The 21,738-nt window shown below is 39.5% G+C and overlaps 1 protein-coding gene across 3 annotated transcripts; it reads left to right on the forward strand.

Moving 5' to 3' along the window:
- The first annotated feature begins 87 nt into the window (after positions 1-87).
- dhodh (dihydroorotate dehydrogenase) lies at positions 88-20,477 on the forward strand. Of its 3 annotated transcripts, XR_004329797.1 has the most exons (10): positions 88-211; positions 2,020-2,232; positions 2,328-2,527; positions 5,500-5,582; positions 7,107-7,294; positions 9,846-9,959; positions 11,219-11,372; positions 11,454-11,613; positions 12,061-12,320; positions 20,464-20,477. XR_004329797.1 is itself a non-coding variant. In XM_032509506.1 (9 exons), exons 1-9 carry the CDS (start codon positions 194-196, stop codon positions 12,185-12,187), a joined length of 1,257 nt encoding a protein of 418 aa, XP_032365397.1. In that variant the 5' UTR covers positions 88-193; the 3' UTR covers positions 12,188-12,327. The 3 variants fall into 3 exon arrangements, 2 of the variants coding, with proteins under 2 accessions (XP_032365397.1, XP_032365407.1); XM_032509506.1 differs by lacking the exon at positions 20,464-20,477 and having other exon boundaries at positions 12,061-12,327; XM_032509516.1 differs by lacking the exon at positions 20,464-20,477 and having other exon boundaries at positions 147-211; positions 2,090-2,232; positions 12,061-12,327.
- The last annotated feature ends 1,261 nt before the right edge of the window (positions 20,478-21,738 follow it).

Below are 21,738 nucleotides of genomic sequence, written 5' to 3' on the forward strand. Positions count from 1 at the left end.
ACTATACTCTCTCTGCCTTCACATCGCCACTTGAAAAGCACATTGACTTAACCTCGGACAAGACCTCTGCATCTCCACTCTTTAAACCCCATGATGGAAATATCGCGAGAGGATGTATAGGAAGTTGTTGCCGCGTGTTTCATGTTTGCATTCAATGCCCTTTATTGCCTAATGCAATGACAGGACTGCGACAATGGCGGGACAGCTGAAGGTATTTTCAGATACTAATCTTATTTTTTGTAGAAGAATGCAATAATTTAGAATGTCACCACGAAACTTGATGGGACAGTTCTTGTTTGCTATCGGTTGCTCCGCCTAAAAGTAACGTTAAACCAGGAAACGCTGCAGGTTAGCTTTGCTGTGTCTTTGCATATGACAACACACGCTGTGGTGTTTTATTTCAAAACTTGGGTCGTTATTGTAAGAAAACTGCACAACGACAGATGTTTAAAGTTATGTATTTAGCAGTAGGCTATGCTTTCAGTTTTCAGCTAACGTTACATTGAGAGATGTAACTATAATTTGAGTTTGCTACCTCTTTTTTATGCTACTTTATACTTCTCCATAACAGGAATAGTGATATGCATAATGGGAAGGGTATATATAGACAGTTCTCCGATAAAGTAAAGGTATTAGAGGCCAACATAGCTATAGTTGATATTAAAAGTTTACACATGCTTGTGAAATGGCAGGTTTTTTTTAATATATAAAGACAGAAATATCAACAATGTGAATGTCAAACTTGTTCTGTCTTTAGTAGTAAAAAACAAAAATCCAGAGAACAAAACAAGTAGTTACCTATTCCCTAGTACACCTTATCTATCTCTAGACCTAGAGAATGACAAACCAGCATACTGAATGTGAGTATGACAGCATCGTCTGCCTCTATATAACTCCTTAAGTAAATTAACTTGTATCTTTAAAGCAGCTATAATCAACAGTGGAGCCAGATATTCTCTTCAAGAGTTGGTAGAGACCAAAAACAGAGCTAAAACAGCAAACATACTGGATTTACATTTACCAGTTGCAGAAACACAACCCCAAATGAATGATAATATGGTTTATATCAACTTGATGATATGTCAGTTAGTCCAGGTTTAACCTCATTAACTTGAAACACATAAGACACAAGCACAGTCCCTCGCAACAATCTTATAAAAAACACTGTACAAAATTATTGTAAAAATTCTGTTACTACAAAGTAAACATGAATGTTTTTATTGAACTACTACAAGTCTATCCACCGTCATTAATGTGTAACGTGAAAGACAAAGCATGAAAAATGTGTTCCTTTTTAAATGCTTTGATGCATTTATCTAGCCTGAATGCCAGCCAAACTTAGCCCCACCCACAACATTTGAGGTTGTGAACTTCGTTCTGGTCTTGATCCGTTGTGGAGCAACTATTCTTGAACAAGAGCTGTTAGGACCAATCAAATTGTCTGGGTGGGCTTCATACGATGATGGACAGATGATCAACAGCAGTAATGATAAACGCGAGCAGACCTGCGGGACTGCGCCCGCCCATGTCGCTCTGCACTGCGCATGTTCATATGACGGTTCTCCTGAGGTCCTATAGCTGTAATAATGGATATAGCTAACTGTTGTAATTCACCATGTGTTCTATTAATACATAGATGTATTATCTTATGATACATCAGAGGGATGTATGTATGCTGTAAAGCCTATAATGTGTATGTAACAATTAACGTTTTCCATATTGCCGGGGCTATCGGCTAGTAGCTAACATCAGCGGTAGCTAGCAGTTGAGTTTTGTTGACGATAACTGTGCGTCGCTCAACATGCGTAACATACTCCGTTGCTCTAATTGGTTGTAGGTCTATTGAATTGAGTGCAGAGGCATTTTTGGTTGAAACACCCCATATGGAGCAGTATCAGACTCATATTCTGACTAGGATCTGAGTAGGGCGACGTCAGGCTAGCTTTTATTATCACAGGTCAAATTCTTGTGTCCATTGTACATTTGGGCAAAGAAAGTGATTGATGCTCTCGTCCACAGAAGCAGTTAAAAGACGCAGTGAAGGTCATCGGCTCAGGTAGCCTTCTTTTTGCCTCCTACCTCACTGCAGTTGGAGATGAGCGTTTCTATGCCAATCAGCTAATGCCCCTGCTGCAGAGGATTGTGGGGGCAGAGACTGCACATGTTTTGGCAGTGAAACTGATCAGTCTGGGTCTGGTTCCTCTGAACCGCTACCAGGACCCTGCATCATTGGTAAGTATATAACCTTAATTGCTGTTCACAATTTGTTTTCCATTGATCCTAGACACTTTACAACTTTGTTATGTTTGTTTTTATTTGATCTAAAGGAAGTTAAAGTCCTAGGATTAAAGTTCAAAAACCCTATTGGGATCGCGGCTGGTTTTGACAAGAACGGAGAGGCCATAGACGGGTTGTACAAGATGGGTTTTGGCTTTGTTGAAGTGGGTACCATCACTCCTAAACCTCAGGAAGGGAACACCAAACCACGTGTGTTTCGACTCACTACAGATCATGCAATTATTAACAGGTACATTTTTGATGTGCTTTTGTCAAAGGGATGGACATTGTAAGGGGTGTTCTCAACTGAAGATGCTGATTTTGAGTTGCTTGCATTGTCGTTGGAAAGAACCTATGTTTTTGTGTTGACTATGCTCTGTAGATAAACGCACTCCCTTAACGTAACGTCTCACAAAGACTTTATTCAGTTTAACAGGAAAAGAGTCACGTAAGTCTTAGTTAATGTTAAAATCCTTGAGACAGAAAACGAGCAGCAAACTGTAATGTAGCTGTACAGTATAATGTTCTTCATCACATCGCTCAGTGTGCTCAAAGAGATATGCTGCCTACAGGTTGGCTACCAAAGGGTCCATATTTATAAAGCTGTGAATAAGAGTTCACGGGTTTACCTCTTTTTCTTTGCAAGATTCATTTGCAACACATATTTTAAGGAGTGAAATGAAGGATATCTTTATATGCCAGTTCTTTATTGATTTTGATTTGTCATTCATTATACACAGTGGAAATGGGTTATTTATGTTAATTTATATTCATAGTGTTGAGTTATTGCAAGCGCGAAGTCACCTGGGAATTTAAAGCTTTGACAGTGGCCCTTGAAAAATCTGATTTAAATTATTCCATATTCTATAGATATTTTTATGTTAAGGTTGTAATATTGAGTGACTTTATTAGGTTTATTCTAAGGATGAGCTAGTTAGATGTAATTTATACAGCAGTACAGTATTTGTACAACATGCTCTTGAGATTAATGTTTTATCTTCTTAGTTCGTACATTTGTGGCACTAAACAAACATATATTATGCAATAACAAAACCTCTCTAAAAAATGCCAAGTCAGTCACACAGATATACCAACAAATAAGAGTAAACCTCGCTATGATACTTTAACTATGGCTGTAATGAAGCCAGTGCTCACATTCTTTAATTAACAAGCTGAATTTCAATGTACTTTTAGCCCCACAGGGGAGATTTAGTTTGTTATCAACATTTTCACATCATTATTTACAGTGGTGTGAAAAAGTGTTTGCCCCCTTCCTCATTTCCTGTTCCTTTGCATGTTTGTCACACTTAAGTGTTTCGGAACATCAAACCAATTTAAACAATAGTCAAGGACAACACAAGTAAACACAAAATGCAATTTGTAAATTAAGGTGTTTAGTATTAAAGGTGAAAAAAAATCCAAACCATCATGGGCCTGTGTGAAAAAGTGTTTGCCCCCTAAACCTAATAACTGGTTGGGCCACCCTTAGCAGCAACAACTGCAACCAAGCGTTTGCGATAACGTGCAATGAGGCTTTTACAGCGTCCTGGAGGAATTTTGGCCCACTCATCTTTGCAGAATTGTCCTAATTCAGTTACATTAGAGGGTTTTTGAGCATGATTGGCCTTTTTTTTTTTTTTTAAGTTATTTTTTCAGGGTTTTTTCCCTTTATTAGATAGAGACAGACAGTGATGTGTGAAAGGGGGAGAGAGAGGGGGGGGGAATGACATGCAGCAAAGGGGCCACAGGCCGGACTCAAACCCGGGTCCACTGCGTCGAGGAGAAAGCCTCTGTACATGGGCACCCGCTCTACCCATTGAGCTATCTGGGTGCCCATGAACGGCCTTTTTAAGGTCATACCACAACATCTCAATAGGATTCAGGTCAGGACTTTGGCTAGGCACTCCAAAGTCTTTATTTTGTTTTTCTTCAGCCATTCGGTGGTGGACTTGCTGGTGTGTTTAGGATCATTGTCCTGCTGCAGAACCCAAGTTCGTTTCAGCTTGAGTACACAAACAGATGGTCGGACATTCTCCTTCAGGATCTCTTGGTAGACAGCAGAATTCATAGTTCCTTTTATCACGGCAAGTCTTCCAGGTCCTGAAGCAGCAAAACAGCCCCAGACCATCACACTACCACCACCATATTTTACTGTTGGTATAATGTTCTTTTATGAAATGCAGTGTTCCTTCTACGCCAGATATACTTGGACACACACCTTCCAAAGAGTTCCACTTTTGTCTCATCAGTCCACAGAATGTTGTCCCAAAAGTCTTGGGATCATCAAGATGTGTTGTGGAGAAATTGAGACGAGCTTTGATGTTTCTTTTTGCTCAGCAGTGGTTTTCTCCTTGGAACTCTGCCATGCAGGCCATTTTTGCCCAGTCTTTTCCTGATGGTGGAGGCATGAACGCTGACCTTAACTGAGGCAAGTGAGGCCTGCAGTTCTTTGGACGTGTTGTGGGGTCTTTTGTGACCTCTTGGATGAGTCGTTGCTGCGCTCTTGGGGTAATTTTGGGCGGCCGGCCACTCCTGGGAAGGTTCACCACTGTTCCATGTCTTCGCCATTTGTGGATAATGGCTCTCACTGTGGTTCGCTGGATTCCCAAAGCTTTGGAAATGGCTTTATAACCCTTTCCAGACTGATAGATCTCAATTACTTTCTTTCTCATTTGTTCCTGAATTCTTTGGGTCTCGGCATGATGTGTAGCTTTTAAGGATCTTCTGGTGGACCTTACTGTGTCAAGCAGCTCCTATTTAAGTGATGCCTTGATTGTGAACAGGTGTGGCAATAATCAGGCCTGGGTGCGGCTAGAGAAATTGAACTCAGGTGTGGACAACCACAGTTATAGTATGTTTTAACAAGGGGGGCAATCACTTTTTCACACAGGGCCATGATGGTTTGGATTTTTTTTCACCTTTAATAATAAACACCTTCATTTACAAATTGCATTTTGTGTTTACTTGTGTTGTCCTTGACTATTGTTTAAATTGGTTTGATGTTCCCAAACTCTTAAGTGTGACAAACATGCAAAGGAACATGAAATGAGGAAGGGGGCAAACACTTTTTCACACCACTGTATGTGGTATAATACAGTTGGTTATCATTGAAAAGAAAGTGTAAAAGTTATTTTTTAATTTGTTGTTTGAGTAGCTTGTAAAATTATTATTATTATTATTATTATTAACATTTTGTGTGTGCGTGGGTGCACTTCTCACCAGGTATGGATTCAACAGCTGTGGTTTGGCAGAAGCACAACAGAGGCTGAAGTCCAGGGCAGACACTCAGAAACAGAAAAGTAAAGGTTAGCAGGCAGCGACTTCTCATCTCAGTGGGGAAAATGTCAATGCTTTCAGTTGTATTACCACAATAAGTCTGATCTAAATTTGTCCTGTGTCTTTCTGGTGTACATTTATTATTACTGGTCACTTAGTTTGTAACGGGGAAGCCAACTACTAAATTGTGTATGTGGTCAAATTAGGGCTGCACAATTAATCGAATTTTAATCGCGATCACGATTTGGACTTCCCACGATCAAATTTGCGTGATCAAGCGATTATTTTTTATAAAGCATCATTTCATAGAACGCTCCGGGTTTTTTGCAAAGCCAATCTCCCGCTCCATAAAGCCGTCTGCTCATGAGCCAGTCAGAGTAGTTCACTGCACCCCGTGCAGCCAAGTTTCTAGATGTAGACAGTCACAGAGGACAGAGTAGCGTGAGGAAAACTCAACAGATAGCAGTCGGTAATACGTCAGTCTCAAGGTTTACCAGTTTACCAGTAAACGCAACACTTTGTCCCATTTGTTGTTTTTCAGACAACAGCAGTGACCAGTGCTAGTTAGCGTCTGTTAGCTGTTAGCTAGTAGCGTCTGTTAGCTGTTAGCTCTTCTAGGACGCACCGGTGCTAATGTCCTCGCATCCGCTGCAATGCTGTTTATATGGATATGGTTTAATTTTGCGTTACATGACCCATTTCGTCTGTAAAGCCGTGCCTGTGTTGGATCTTTCTACGCTCTCTCGTCCTACTCTCTCTCCTCTTACTCTCCGCGCCCCGCCACACAGCGGCCGCCGGTCCACACTTCTGATGTATGTCTACAGTTTTAATTTTTCATTAACACAGCTGTATATTGTTAAGTATGAGGGGGCAAACCTGTATTTGTACCAGTGTTTCCGCGGGTAACTGTTATCGCGGCCGCTACGGCGAAGAACACAGAAGAAGTTTTTGAATGCAGCTAACTTCAGTTGGTAGAGTCACAGCGTGGGAGACGGAGCTGCTGTACCGAAGCCTGGACCAGGACCAGAGATGTGACCCATGGCCAGAATATCATAGTTCATAAAAATGCAGCGCAGTGAAGATACAGACGTTTAATACACACGACGTGTGTATCCGCCGTTCGACCCGTGCTGGACCCGTTCATGATGAGTCAGCCGTCTCTCTGTGAGTAGCGTCCATCACACTCCCTCTCGCAGTTATAAATAGCCTATGTGACAATAAAATTTGTTTTGGTTAAAATCAACAAATAATCGTGAGAATAATCGCGATCAAAATTTTGATCAAAATAATCGCGATTATCATTTCGGCCATAATCGTGCAGCCCTAGGTCAAATTACCATATATTATTTAAAAAAAATATTTTCATTTTGATGATCTTGGGCTGTCCTTGTCTCACGTTTTATTGTGACTTATCCATACCTGCTTAGAGCTCATTTAGCACATCAGCAGCCTCTGCCCCAGTTGAGTCATGTGTCTGATGATGCAGCCGTGCGTGTGTGCGCGTGTGTGTGCGCGTGCGTGCGTGCGTGCGTGCGTGGTGTGTGTGTGTGTAGCTGGCCTTCCCCTGGGCATCAACCTGGGGAAGAACAAGCTGTCCCAGAACGCAGGGGCAGATTACTTGGAGGGGGTAAGAGTGCTGGGCCCGCTGGCTGACTACCTGGTGGTCAACATCAGCAGTCCTAATACGCCAGGTCTCCGGGATCTACAGGGCAAAGTCGAGCTCCGCAAGCTCCTTCATACGGTAGGACTGCCTGAATGTTGACTAAATTTCTGGGTTGTGACTCAACAGTAACACAAAAATGTAAACTCTATGAAAATTCATCATCTGGCTTTGTTGCTCTACCTTTCCCCTTCAAAAATATTGAACTTGCGTTTAAATTAAAAGTGAAAAAAGTAATTTCCATACAGTAGATCCCAATCATAAAAATGTCTTAAATGACAAAAAGAATCACAATAGCATCTTAAAGGGATACGTCACTGATTAGCATTAAGCTTTGGATCAGTAGAAACCCTGTAGTATTTTCAAATGACCGTGCTTCCCTCCCTCATATCCCCCTGAGATAAGACATCTCTCTATTGTGTGTCTGGAAAAAAGACTTTGAATTTCGATCCCAGGCCCTGCAGTCCCATGTCATAGCGTCCACGGCCAAGACACTGAACCCCGAGTTGCCCCTGACGCTGCGCCATCGGAGCGTAAATGTGTGCAAGTGTTCATCTGATGAGCAGGTGGCACCGTACAGCAGCCTCAGCCACAGCATGTGAATGTGTGTGAACGGTAAATGGTTCCTGTATTATGTAAAAGCGCTTTGAGTAGTCGTTAAGGCTAGAAAAGCGCTATAGAAAAACACCCCCATTTATATTTAGTCCATTTATACTCAAGAGTTTACATCCCACCAAGCACTAATGCTACCAATGCGTTAGCTGAGCTTTGCGGAGCTATCAGTGAAAAGCGCACATCCGGATGGACTTTTTATTATAGCTGGTGATTTCAGCCACTCAAATCTCAAGAAAGTTTTTATATTTTACCTTAACCTCACGATGAACCTAACTTATAACAATCAGTGCTTTGTTACAAGTGTAATTATGCCCTGTCTTTTGTTGTCCGTCCTGTCCCTTGTCTGTCTTAAATGTTCTACAGTGGGGCTCGGATGTTTGAGCACCCCAGGTAAAATTTTGTATTAATGTGCTTAAAGAAGCATAGAAAAGATGGAAAAAATGACAAAGTTCTGCATAAGTTTGGGCACCCTGCAGAGTTAATACCTTGTACTGCCTCCTTTGGCAAGTATCACAGCTTGGAAACGCTTCTTGTAGCCAACCAAGAGTCTTTTAATTCTTGTTTGAAGTATCTTTGCCTATTCTTCTTCCAAAAGTCTTCCAGTTCTTTGAGATTTCTTGGCTGTAACACACTGCTCTTTTAAGGTCTATCCATAGATTTTCAATTATGTTGAGGTCAGGAGATTGTGAAGGCCATGGCAAAACCTTCATTTTACGCCTCTTGATGTGATCCACCGTGGATTTGAAGGTGTGTTTAGGATCCTCATCCATTTGTAGAAGCCATCCTCTCTTTAACTTCAGCTTTTTCACAGAGGGCATCAAGTTAGCGTCCAAAATTGGCTGAAATTCTATTTAATCCATTTTTCCTTCTACTCGTGAAATGCTCCCTGTGCCACTGGCTGCGATATAACCCCAATGCATGATTGATCCCCCCCATTGCTTCACAGTTGGACAGAGGTTCTTTTCATTAAATTCTGTGCCCTTTCTTTGCGTACCTTTGCTCATTCCGGCCAAAAAGTTTTACTTAAACCTCATCGGTCCACAGAACTTGTTTCCACAATGCATCAGGCTTGTCTATACGTCATTTGCAAACTTCAAACGTTGATTTTTGTGGTGAGGACGTAGAAGACCATGAATACTATATTTGTACGAGGATCTCTTTATAGTGGAATGGTGTACCACAACTCCAGTGTCTGCCAGGTCTTTTTGGATGGATCGTGCAGTCAAACGTAGGTTTTGTCTTGCTTTTCTCACAATCCTGCGAGCTGTTCTGCCTGATATTTTTCTTGGTCTTCCAGATTTTGCTTTAACTTCCACTGTTCCTGATGACTGCCAATTTTTAACTACATTCCAAACATAGGATATTGGCATCTGAAAACGCTTTGCTATCTTCTTATAGCCTTCCCCTGCTTTGTGAGCGTCAACTATTTTCAGTTTTAGTTTTCTAGACAACTGCTTAGAAGAAGCCATGGTGCTGATTGTTGGGGCAAGGTCAGATGAGTCTGGGCATTTAAAACCTTAAGATTGACATCACCTGGTCTTTCCAGGCAATGATTGAGAACAATCCATGACACTGTCAGGTCTCAGCTTTCCAAAGGGGGCGGTGCATGCTATAAACTCTGCAGGGTGCCCAAACTTTTGCAGACGCCATTTTTTGGTTTTCTGTTATTATGAATGTGTAAATGATGGAAATAAAACTTTTTGTGACATATTATAAAAATGTCTAAACTGTCATTTGATGCCTTTTGGAGATTTTTCAATCTTTTCTTGGCTTCTTTATGCACATTAATATACATTTTTACCTGGGGTGCCCAAACTTTCGAGCCCCACTGTACTTTAAGTAGTAATTGCATTTTTTATATATTTTAAATGTGTAACACCACTTGAGCCACGGTGAAACGTTGTTTTGTTTCACTATACAGTGTATATGATTGAAATGACAATAAAACCCACTAGACTTGACTGCCATCTGTAACCGGAAGGCGCAGCTTACTCACATTCTCACACAATCTGCTCAGGTGCTGAAGGAGCGTGATGCCCTGCAGGGAGAACGCATACCCCCGGTCCTGGTGAAGATTGCTCCTGACCTCACTGCCCAGGACAAACAAGACATTGCTGATGTTGTCACTGAGGTTGGAAGTTATTAATGTTGTGTGTGTATTATACTTGTTTACAATTTAATTTATTATAATCAAATTTCTTTTAATATCTTGAGGACTAGTGTTTACATTCTTTTTTAAATTTCTGCCATGTTTTACATTTTTGGGCAATTACAGCTTTAATTCAGATATAATTGTGTCCCTTGTGTCCGTAGAGTCTAGTTATTTGTGTTGGAGGGATAGAGATTACATTTTTTTTTTTTTTTTTTTTTTAAATGTAAATCTGGCTAAAATAGATGAACAATACCAGAAAAAAATACTTTTCAAGTTTGCATATTCTGCTTTTATAGAATTACAACTTGAATCTGTAGGGCTTATAGTTGTGTTGTTATTCCTTTAAAAACCTACAAACATTTTACTGGAAAAGTTCAAGTTCAGGTCATTCTCTGAGGTGACAGTACTGGTAACATGAGTCACCCAATAAAGCATGCTCTTATGCAAACTGCACACACCCTAGGCAAGGGTGCAGCCCCCTTCTTTTTTTGAATGACTGCTGGATTGTTGGCCAGATTAATGTGACACTACAGAACACTTCAACTTTACAATCACTAAAATCTCCTTATTAGTAATACAAAAATAAAGACACTTATTTTGTAAAGCATCTGTCAAAGCGCAGTTATAAAGTGCTTTACAAGGTGAAAAAGATTAAACATGTCATAACTAGACTTAAAATAAAGTGTGTGTGTGTGTATATGAACACACAATAAATAATAAATCATTTTAGTGTAATAAATAAAACCGATATGGCATTAAAAATGGAAACCATTAAATATTGATGCTAACATTGATGAAAGGCTTTTAAAAAAAGTTTTTATATGTGATTTAAAAGATTTTACTGATTCTGCAAGCCTCAGATCTCAGTCAAAGCTTTTTATAGTTACAATTATAGAGCTGTTAACTGATATCATTATAGTTATATCTTTAGGTTCCTTGGTGCTTCACAAGATTTTTAATTTGGCAACAATCTTATGGTAAATGAAAGAAATCATTTACTTGCTAACTAGTTGTTTTGTAAAGAAATGTAACATTTTGAGTTTTATTATCTCCTCCCCTCATCGCCATGTGTGAGATGTATTCAGTTTAACAAAGTGCAAAAATGCACTTTGTCTCTTTTGATGCCATAGTTCACATTAGAGGTCTTTAGTCAAACTTGACTAGATATATCAGTTCTGCTCCTGTATATGCAGTCACACACATCAGTCATTTCATGTTGTCCTTTGTGTCTGTTGCAGCTGGGAGTGGATGGTTTAATGGTGTCTAACACTACAGTGTCCAGACCAGAGACACTTCAGGATTTACACAAGTCTGAGATTGGTGGGCTGAGTGGCCAGCCTCTCAAAGACCTCTCTACTAACACTGTTAGAGAGATGTACAACCTCACCAAAGGTACTTATTTGCTGTCCTTTTCCAATCTCTGGAGAATGAAGAAAGTACATATAAAATACACTTATGATTGTTTTTTTCCAGGTAAAATACTAATTGTTGGAATCGGTGGTGTGGCCAGTGGGCAAGATGCTATGGATAAGATCCGTGCCGGTGCATCGCTGGTTCAGCTTTACACAGCTTTGACCTACAAAGGTCCGCCCATTGTGACCAAGATAAAGCGAGAACTGGAACAACTTCTTAAGTGAGTATCACTGTGAATCGGAGGGGTTTTCCTTTTAAGTTGGGACCCATCTTTTAGTGTGAGTTTAAAGATTTTTCAAGGGGTTCCTTTATATAATATTGGTCTTATTATTGGAAATAACATTTCCCTCACTAAGTGAATAGCTGAAATTTGTGAATGCTGAATGTGTACTAACTGGAACATCATCTTGCCCCATGTTCCCAGCAATTTATTTTAGTTATCATTACTGATGGCAAAGATAGCGCACATCGTGTAAATAAGGCCATAATAAACCATTATTTATCCTTTTATACATTGTTGAAAATGTTTTAGAATCAGCCTAGTACTCATAAAGAAGTATTTGATAGAAACACTCATAAAAGCAACTCTGTGAGTAATGAGACAGCTGTTTGTTGTTCATCAAAAACTCCATTAATTTTCAACAAGAATGCATTTTAATTTTTACAGAGAACAAGGTTTCAGCAGTGTATCAGAGGCAGTTGGAGCAGATCACAGAGGAGCAGATGGATTGACTCATGCGCAGAGTGCGCTGAAAGAGATGGTAAATGTTAACACAGACAAGCCACACCTGTAGCTGCCATCTCCCTCTGACCAAGCAACATGATCTTCAACTTTTCCTGAACTGTAATAAATGAGGAGTATTTGCGATTGTCCATCCGTCCACCCGCCCTGATTTCCAGGATGAGATATGGTCCGAACTGTTTGCTGTCGAAAACATATTTTCGGTATTAGTGATGAGTAAATGCTTTATGCACCAAACCTCAGCTTTTCTCCTTTACTTGAACATTATGGCAAAGTTTGTAATGAAAAGTCTTTGATGTTGTCAAGACACTGAGCATGAGGTGCATTTGTAACTGTATTTCAGACGTTCATTTTTTGTTACCGTGTAACAACCAAAAAGACAAACATTTGTCGTGATGTTATATGAATGAAATAGCAAAATTGTTTTAGGACCTGTCTAATACATAAGTTGAAACCTGCATTCAAATTTTGAATGTAGGTGTAACCCTAACCTTAACCCTTCTGCATGATTCATAACAAAAATTAATCAATTATGGTGTTTTTAAAAGAATTCTAGGTAATCTTTGTCCCTTAACTGGAGCCTTGATTTGTATTATTTTTATAATATTGAATTATGACTTAAAGTGTGTGACAAAAGGACTTATGGGCCCTACAACGAAAGATATAGTTTGCAACATGAACATATCCCAGACCAACCCACCCACCCAGACAAAAATCAAGAAAAGATTACAAAGTAATTACAATATTCAATACAATACAATATATAGACCAAATAAACGTATGTATAAATGACAACACCATAAAACATTAAGACACTTTAGGGGTGTGAATCTTCACTGGTGTCACAATGTAATTTGATTACGATTATCCTGTCAATGATTTGAAACAATTCGATATCACGATGCATCATGATGCATCACCTCATCAATGCTATTATATATTGCTAAACATGGTTTTCATCAACACATTCAAGCAGTCATAAACTCCACTTTTTATTCTTATTTTATATCTGCTCTTAATCAATTTTCATTCCATTCAATCTGGAAAACCATGTTTGTCTTTTTTTCAAAATGCCACCATCCCAGTCATTTTACAAGCCCACTTTTGAATTGACGGCACCCCTTCATTCTTCCATCCTCTTAAAATAATCTGTCTGTTTATTTGGACCCAACTTCTTAGGGGCGTATCTTTCCCACTTAGGATTGATCCATCTACCAGAACAAGTAATGCAATCTGACATAGGTTATCGTGTATCCCGGTCCAACATTCCTGGACCTTATCACAGGACCATAGGACATGATGTAATTGGCTGTCTTCAGTCTTACATTTCCAACAATTTGGTGTGTCTTTCAAACAGAAGTCTGCACCTTTTTAAAGAGATGTCTTTGTTGTGAATGTACTGTACTTTTACAGTCTACTGCCCTTAGATTTCAGCATTTTCCGTGAACACCACATGTTTAAACGAATGAATCACACAGACTGGAAATTATGCAAAACAAGAACAAGGTTACACTATGGGAGGAGCTGCTGAGAAACATCTTCTGCCTGAACAGAGTGTAGTCAACTTATTCTTCCTAATCATCTTTAACAGCAGCAAACACAGTGGAGTGCTGCATTATTTAAAAGATGTTCAGCCTTGAAAGAACTAAGATGAGTTTGCTATGTTCCCAACAGCAATAGAGAAAGCTCTTCAAGTCCTCTTCCCTTCAGCTGAACTCTCACTCTCCTCTGTTCCTTTTACCTGTGGGTATCATGGCCTGGTGGAGGCTGCTGACATTATTGTTATTTTGGGGTTTTCCTCCCTTATCGACACATTTAGATGCCGTCATAGCCTATTACATTACCGCCTGCTAATCCCAGAATAAACAGTCATTAGACATAGCCAGTGAAGGCAGCAGTACTGTGAGGATCAGCTGTGAGCTGCCGGGCATCTCCTTCCTCCTCCTCCCTCTCCCAGAGGCCAAGTCCAGACTGGCTCGTATTCTGTATGTGTTGTCACGGAGAGGTGAGACCTGGCTTACAGACAAGCACAACTTCAGTTAGATGTGTGGTTTCCTCATATAACATTAATCATAGCTATGGCACAGCCCTTATCTAAAAACCTATTAAATTTTCCTTTATGTAAATATTTACATTTTCACCATAATTTGATGCAGAAAAGGTACAAATTGTTGCAGAAAAATTTACCAGAATTCAGATGGAGATCTCAAACCATCCCAATGTTAAAGAATCATGCCACCGTTTGTTGAAATAGGGATTATCACAGTCTCCCCTAGCTGTAGATTGGTGGGCCAACGCATTTTTTGTCTCATTGCATGCATTGTTTCAGTCCGGTGCAGCGCTGCTGCTAGTTAACTTAGCGTAGTGAATGGAATCCTATGTTGCCGGTTAGCATGTGTTGAGTAAAAGAGAGCCAACAAAAAAAAACAAAAAACTAATTACTTCTTGTGACTTGTGTATTCACGAGTACAAATAGCAATGCATATTAAGACTAGACAATTTTCTAGCCAGATATTGACTTGGGACAGTGTTCTTCCACCCAATATAGTCCCAAATCAATATCTGAAGAGCCACAAGAAGTACTTTGGTTGTTGTTTTTTGTTGACTCACTTTTACTCACAACATGCTGACCGGCAGCATAGGATTCTATTTGCTACGCTAAGCTAACTACTGGTGGCGCTGCGGTGTTGCACCGGACTAAAACAATGCATGCACTAAGACAAAAAGATGGTGAACATGGTCAAGGTTATTCATCCTATACCTGTTAACAATGTCGATTTTGTAGGGTTGGGTACCAAACTTTGAGGCACCTACTAAATTGCCTCCAAAGTATCAACCATCAAAAATGCGTTGAGTTATGTAAACTCTTACATAATCTGTTGATTGTCAGTATGTGTAGATCTAGGGAAGTGTAAACTGCACTTCAACTGTTAAACTGGAAATAAGCAGACTAATAATAGTTAGGAATAAAACATGAGATTATCAAAACCTTTATTTGTTAAAAGAAGGAAGCAACCCCTGAAGAAAAAAAAAAAAAAATACCATTCTGGAATTTGTTAAAATACATTTCATGGAGCAAAAGACAAAAAGGTTGTGGAGATGGAAAACCTTACATCATGTCACCCGTTCAACACCATTTCACTGTGAAGCATGTTGATGGCAGCATCATTCTATGGGGGAGGTTTGTTAAGAGTTGACAGAAAGGTGAATTGAGACAAATGTATGGAATATCTTGAGAGGAACCTGAATTAGACTAAAGACTTTAGATCGATTTCAACAGGATAAACACACAGATTTCCACACTGGAATAACTTCAGAGCAATAGCATGAAATCCCTGCAGAGACCCATGCCAAAGCTCTGGCTTAAATCACATTGAAAACCAGTGTGATGATTTGAAAATGCCCAACCACAGACATTTCCCAGATTGACTGAGCCAAACAAAATCCGTTACGAAGGATGAGAAAACTAGTCCTCAAGGGAATTAGATGTATCCGCTTTGACTCCAATAAGATTTGCTTTCAAAGGCGCTTCTTGTGTGCAAAGTGAATTGACTATATTGTTCTACTACTGCTGTACCACTGCTACTGTATTGAAAATCGGCCTTCCCTGCTAGAGAGGTAAATAGTTGCTTACAGGTTAGGTTGTTTCTTAAATGGCAGTGAATTATTTAGTTTGAGAAGGCCATGCTTTACATTGCATTATTGGCAGACACTTGTGTTCAAAGTGACTCATTATAAATGCATTCAAACCATTAAGATTTTAATCATTCTGAGTTTCTGTGGGCTGAACATTGTAACTCTTAATCGAGGAAAATCATCAGCAACTCCTCAAGGCAAGAGACACACACATTTGCAACAGCTGATAGCACTTCTGTTCTCTCTCATCATGGCAAAGCAAGGGATAACCATGGAGCTAATTAATCAGACTCCTCATTATTAGGGTTATCCAATTTTCCACAGCGTTTGTACTTCTATGAAGGCAGGTCCTTGATGAATCGTGTCAAATTCTGAAAAACAGGTAGACGTTAATTGCCAGTAAGGCGGATGTCAAGCAGACGTGATTATGTAACTCCAAGTGCTGCAGGTGCTGTTTGAGATGTTTGTTTGCCATAAGGAGGAGGGAAAAGAGACATTCCAGCTGTGAGCCTGTCATGTCAGGTCAACCAAATAGGCATAAATGTTCTTCCTGAATCCAGATTGTGATATGTTATTTGGATGATTGTATTGAATATAAAAATATTTTTTGCCAGAAGTGAACATGGTACATTGGTAGAACTGTATAAACAAGCAAATAATAAGGAAGGTGTAATTAAAGAAGGAAGAGATGAAGGATGGAAAGGAGGACATATAGTAGTCTAGTCAAGTTTATATAGCACAGTGGGGCGCCTGCTTAGCTCACCTGGTTGACCATGCGCCCCATGTACAAAGGCTCAGTCCTTAACGCAGCAGCTGTGGGTTCAATGCTGACCTGCAGCCCTTAGCTGCATGTCAGTCCCTTCACTCCACGCCTTTACTGTCTTCAAGCGTTCTATGTAATAAAGGCTTACCATGCCCCAAAACATTATCTTTAAAAAAAAATATATCGAAAGCCCATTTCATTACAACGGTTGTAGCAGACCTAGTTCATGTAGTAAAGAGAGAGTAAGACCATGACAGAGGGCACCAAAGGCTGATTTAGAATTGATTCGAAGTATATGGAGGAGACCTTTACTTGAAGATATAAGGGGTCTGACCGGTGTATATTCAGTGAGCATGCCAGCAATATTTTTATGTAACTCCCACTTCCAATAAAGTAGGCAAACACCCCCTCTTTCTTTCTTAGCCATGCAGTAAAGCCATATGGGACTTCAGCTCTCATTAGCCCAAGACAGCGTGAAACAAGATAGCTGAAAGGCATCACAGATTACCATCATTCAACCCTGGAAGTGGTTGCTCTACAGCTCTTCAATATATTTTCCCATCTGTACATTAAATACACACACATATATCACATATGCACAAAAATCCTAATGAAATTTATGTCAAAATTACAAAAAACACTGTTAAGCTTTAATGAGGCTTTATACTGAATCTGATGTACAAATATACAGAAAAAACTAAATACTAATTTGTAATTAGAAAAGTTCTTAATATATTAAGCATTTATAAGATTATATTGCACTGCTTGTTGGTAATACATGATTTATCAATTTGGACAGATTGATGACAATTTATTTTTCATTTTGTATTTTGCCTCTTGCTGGAAAGCTGATGATTTCAAGAGCAATAGCTGGTGTTATTATACCACCTTCCTCAAACAGTAAAACCCCTGTGATAAATATTACAGAGAAACCTCTCTGTCTGAGGACCGGCTGCACTGACAGGACCACTCAAGTTAAGTGCAGTAGTGAGTTTATTGAGGAGTCTCTGGATGAACTGTGCATGTGTCTATACAATATTTATAGAGGGCAACGTCAGCGCAGACTCAGGTAGACCTGACACCAGACCAGCAGTCTGTACATATGTGAGGCCTGGTTTGCTGGGCAAGTGGCAGCACTTGGGCCACACTGAATAATCTAGCTGACATATGTGCAAGGCATGGGACCAAGCAAGATGGATGGCTGGTGATGTAGCTGGTGTTTCTGAACTCTCAAGGAGCTTCTGCTCTTTTATAGAAGATAAAAACTTTCTATGAGGACAGTGAGAAAGTTTGCATGGGCAATTCAACTTGAACTTTAATCCTGCTTTTCCAATTTTTCGTGCACAGCACTTCATCAGTAAACTGATTGGCATTCTATTTATGAGTGAGAAATGCCAACGAACAGAAAAGCACTTCACTTTGCACAAGTTTGGAAAACAAATTACAGTTAAGACAATCCATATCAGGGACTGATTGTCCCTCTAGTGGTTGAGTGAATAGCCTTACTATAGCAATCCACATGATGACTAATAAATATTTCAACTCACATCTCTTTTTTTAATGGAATATATTGGTCAGGGTTTGAGAGAGTGATATAATGGTTGAAATGTGTGTTGCCATGAATAAATATTGATGGTTTTATACAGATTGATTACGTCTCACACTGAATCAACAGATAATGAACATGCAGAGGTGGGCCACAGTAAATTTACATATAGATAATTTTCCTGCTCGGCTGGACAATAAAGTTTGTCATATTCTAGGTAGTTTTTATTTCCATGTTTTTAAAAATTCAGCTGTTGCCTTTGATTGATTGGATTCTCTACTGCACTTTTACTGATTTTCCTTTATTGCATTTTGGAAACCTAATACTGCACTGTAATTTTATTAAAGAAGCCTTACAAGCCTGAAGTAAATGATAAGGCTTTCCCCCTCATCTCTGAGGCTTTCTCAAAATGGTTTTGGGAATAATGCTTACTAGCTTTCTTTCCAAGACTTGAATTAGATGAGCATATTAATACCACTGTCATGTAAGAGTGGTATTAATCTTCTCTTCTCTCCACCAGAGATTTCCCAAAATGAAAACTAAATTTACTCATAGTCTATATCATTTAGATTTTCTTTTTTCAGAGTTTCAGACAGACAAACGTTTTCAACATTGACTGGTAAAATACCAGATCTCAACTGAGCGCAAAAAGCACTCTGCTTCTTAGATAAATTCCTGTACAACATAATTCTTCCTTCTCATATTTATATTTTATCATCCTGAAAGTAAGCAATTTTGGTTTAGTCTATATGTCATGAGGCCACACAGTTTTAAATGCAGTTTCTCACTGAAAAAGTGTAAAATATTTTAATTATAAAAAAAACCCCAGCATACCTATAGTAAAACAAAGTGCACATATCTCTTGACCAATATAAATATACTTCACACTTTTAATTAATTGTCAGAGGAAGAACTACATTTTCTAGACCATGTATAGGATAAAGAAGATAAAGAGGGGACAGTATTCCTGGTTGTTCAGAATCATTTTACAGATTATTTTGACTCTTGCTAACCTGGAGCGGACGTGGCTTGTTGTTCCCACCCCGCCCTATCACCGCTCCCAGCCATCTCTGCCTTTGCCCTTTCCTCTGCCGAGCCAAAAACAAATGCCAGCCACAGGTGGTATCTGTGCTTTATCGGTTCTGACACACATCTCTTGTCTTAAGAGCTTAGAGAGACAATTAAAAATTAATTAGGACAATGAAACGAGGGAGGACCAAAAAGAAATAGGACAGACAACAAAACATAACCTTGCTGAGGCTCCAAAGTGCTCTGACCTTTTGTCTACAGTGTCTCTTGCTGGCAGCGCTATTGTGTGTGTGTGTGTGTGTGTGTGTGTGTGTGTGTGTGTGTGTGTGTGTGTGTGTGTGTGTGTGTGTGTGTGTGTGTGTGTGTGTGTGGTGTGTGTGTGTGTGTGTGTGTGTGGTGTGTGTGTTGTGGTGTGACAATAGAGATACAGAGTCTGTCTAATCTAGAAAACCAAGTTGCCATGAAAATGCCTGAAAATTACATGAGAGAGATGTTTATTTATAAACTTCTACCTTCAACTCTTTTCACTTAATTTGTAGGCTTTTTTCTCCCTCAAAACAGCTGTTCTCTTCAAGACTAAGGTTGAGCACAAGCACGCCCCAGACATTTGACCACATTTAAATGATTCTGAATAACAAATAACCATCATCCTGTTTTTTGTTTACTTGCAAATTAGTATTTACTATCTTTCTGTAGCTCATTTATAAGTGACTGACTTTGTATTTCCCTTGTTGTATTTGAATTGTTTTCAGTCACAAGATGTTGCACATGTATAACCTGCTATTTTAGGCACATTATTACAACAATTAGAGGTTGTGTCTTCTCTACACAACAGGACTGGTACATTCAATATAAAAAGTAGCTTCCTAGTGCCCCTAAAATAGCTGTGTAAGTGGTAAACTGGGTTAGAGTCCCATGGTTTTACAAACTAGCTCTGTCATATTATCCCTGGATAAGTCATTCTTACATTTTAACATAATAAATCTATTTGTCTCAGATGCAGCTTTTTAGATGAACTCTAAATGATTGAGGTGAGAGTGCTATGTACACATACGTGGAACGTATCCTCTGCATTCAACCCATCCTAACTACTTAGCAGCCCTACCTATAGAATGAGCCACAGTGTCTATCTAGGAGATCCGGTTGATGCAAGAATATTAAAAAGTCTGACCTCAAATGTGCAATCCCCTATGATTTGGGCCTGGAGGGAGATAAATCCAACAAGCTTTGTTCATTGGACCTTATTCTGACCTACTGGTCATACTGGATATAGTAATGTAACTATGAATCCAACCATTCAGAGCTCAGGGAGTGAAAAGGACTTCAAATATTTTAATAAAGAGCCAATGTTAAGGTTTAAAAACAGATATGGGAAATATGGGAAATTAATCCAGATGCATGAGGTAGAACCAGGTGACAGGCAGACAAACAGCATAACTGCAAACTGTTTACATTCAGTACATATTTATAATATATCATACTATACCGTTTATATTCAGAAATGGAAGATAGGTGCAAGTTACCACCTCCTTGCAGCAAATGTTCCATGTTTTGTGAGTAAGTGTACTACCACAGTAGCCGTGTAAAGTTGTTGGACAGTGAGCAATGTTGTCAGCCAGTAGCCTCCAAAGATGTAACACCAGGTGCAAAGAATTGAAGTCATAGGACTGTTAATGTATGGATGTAATGTAGCTAATGTAAGGATTCCTCAGTGAGTCTGCACAGTAAATACACACCAGGCTGTTCAGATGAAAATGCAATAATATGGTGTCTAAGTGACACATACGCTTATTGGTCACATACATCCATAGAAGGATCCATGATTTATTCTCCCTGCTATCTTTCGAACAACCTCATCTTCTCACTCTTGGCCTCGGTCACATGAGTGTCAGATCTTTTTTTACGTTGGGAGACAGAGAGGCAGAGGAGGAGAGGAAGAGCTAAAGATAGAGATGATGGAGCAGACACAAAGTGGCAACACAAGGAGACAAGGTAGACGTGGTGGGAAGATGTCAACAACAGGTTACACATTGTTTTCCATTAAGCACAAATCTCACAATGTCTTTCATTAGAACCAGAAGTGGAGGCCTAAACTTTTATTATGTTGGTGTACAATAGTAGTCAGCTGTTCACCTCTTCCATCTTGCTTGCTAATGTTTTCTCAATGGCAAGGTCACTCTCTAACAAAGTAACTGTAAAGTACAGGAACGTTTATTCATGTCATATCATTCTAACGAAATAGCTGCAATGTCTCTACATAATTACTTAGATTCTAGTGGTAACTGACCAGTTAGCGAGCAAGCAAGCAAAAGTTGGCCAGCAGCTAAAACCACAGTATCACAATATATTTAACATCTGTGTCCCCTCTAAGAGTTTTTTTTAGCACCAGGTGAAAGGGTTTGCTGTAGAGTTACTGCCCGCCGCTTGAGGGTTCGCCGATGGGGATGGGGATGGGGGGGGTGACATCTCCAGGGCTCGATTTTGGCTCAATGCTGGAGCCAGTGTGTCTAATAAGGTCTGTTATTACTGTTAGCCGTAATACACTGCTTTCTTACTTGCACAATATCAAAGATTCCCTCATGCTGGGTATCCATGAATCCTGTGGTGTTATTGTAGCTCCTTCTCCACA

This window comes from Etheostoma spectabile, chromosome 1 (assembly GCF_008692095.1).
Source record: "Etheostoma spectabile isolate EspeVRDwgs_2016 chromosome 1, UIUC_Espe_1.0, whole genome shotgun sequence".
Taxonomy (NCBI): domain Eukaryota; kingdom Metazoa; phylum Chordata; class Actinopteri; order Perciformes; family Percidae; genus Etheostoma; species Etheostoma spectabile.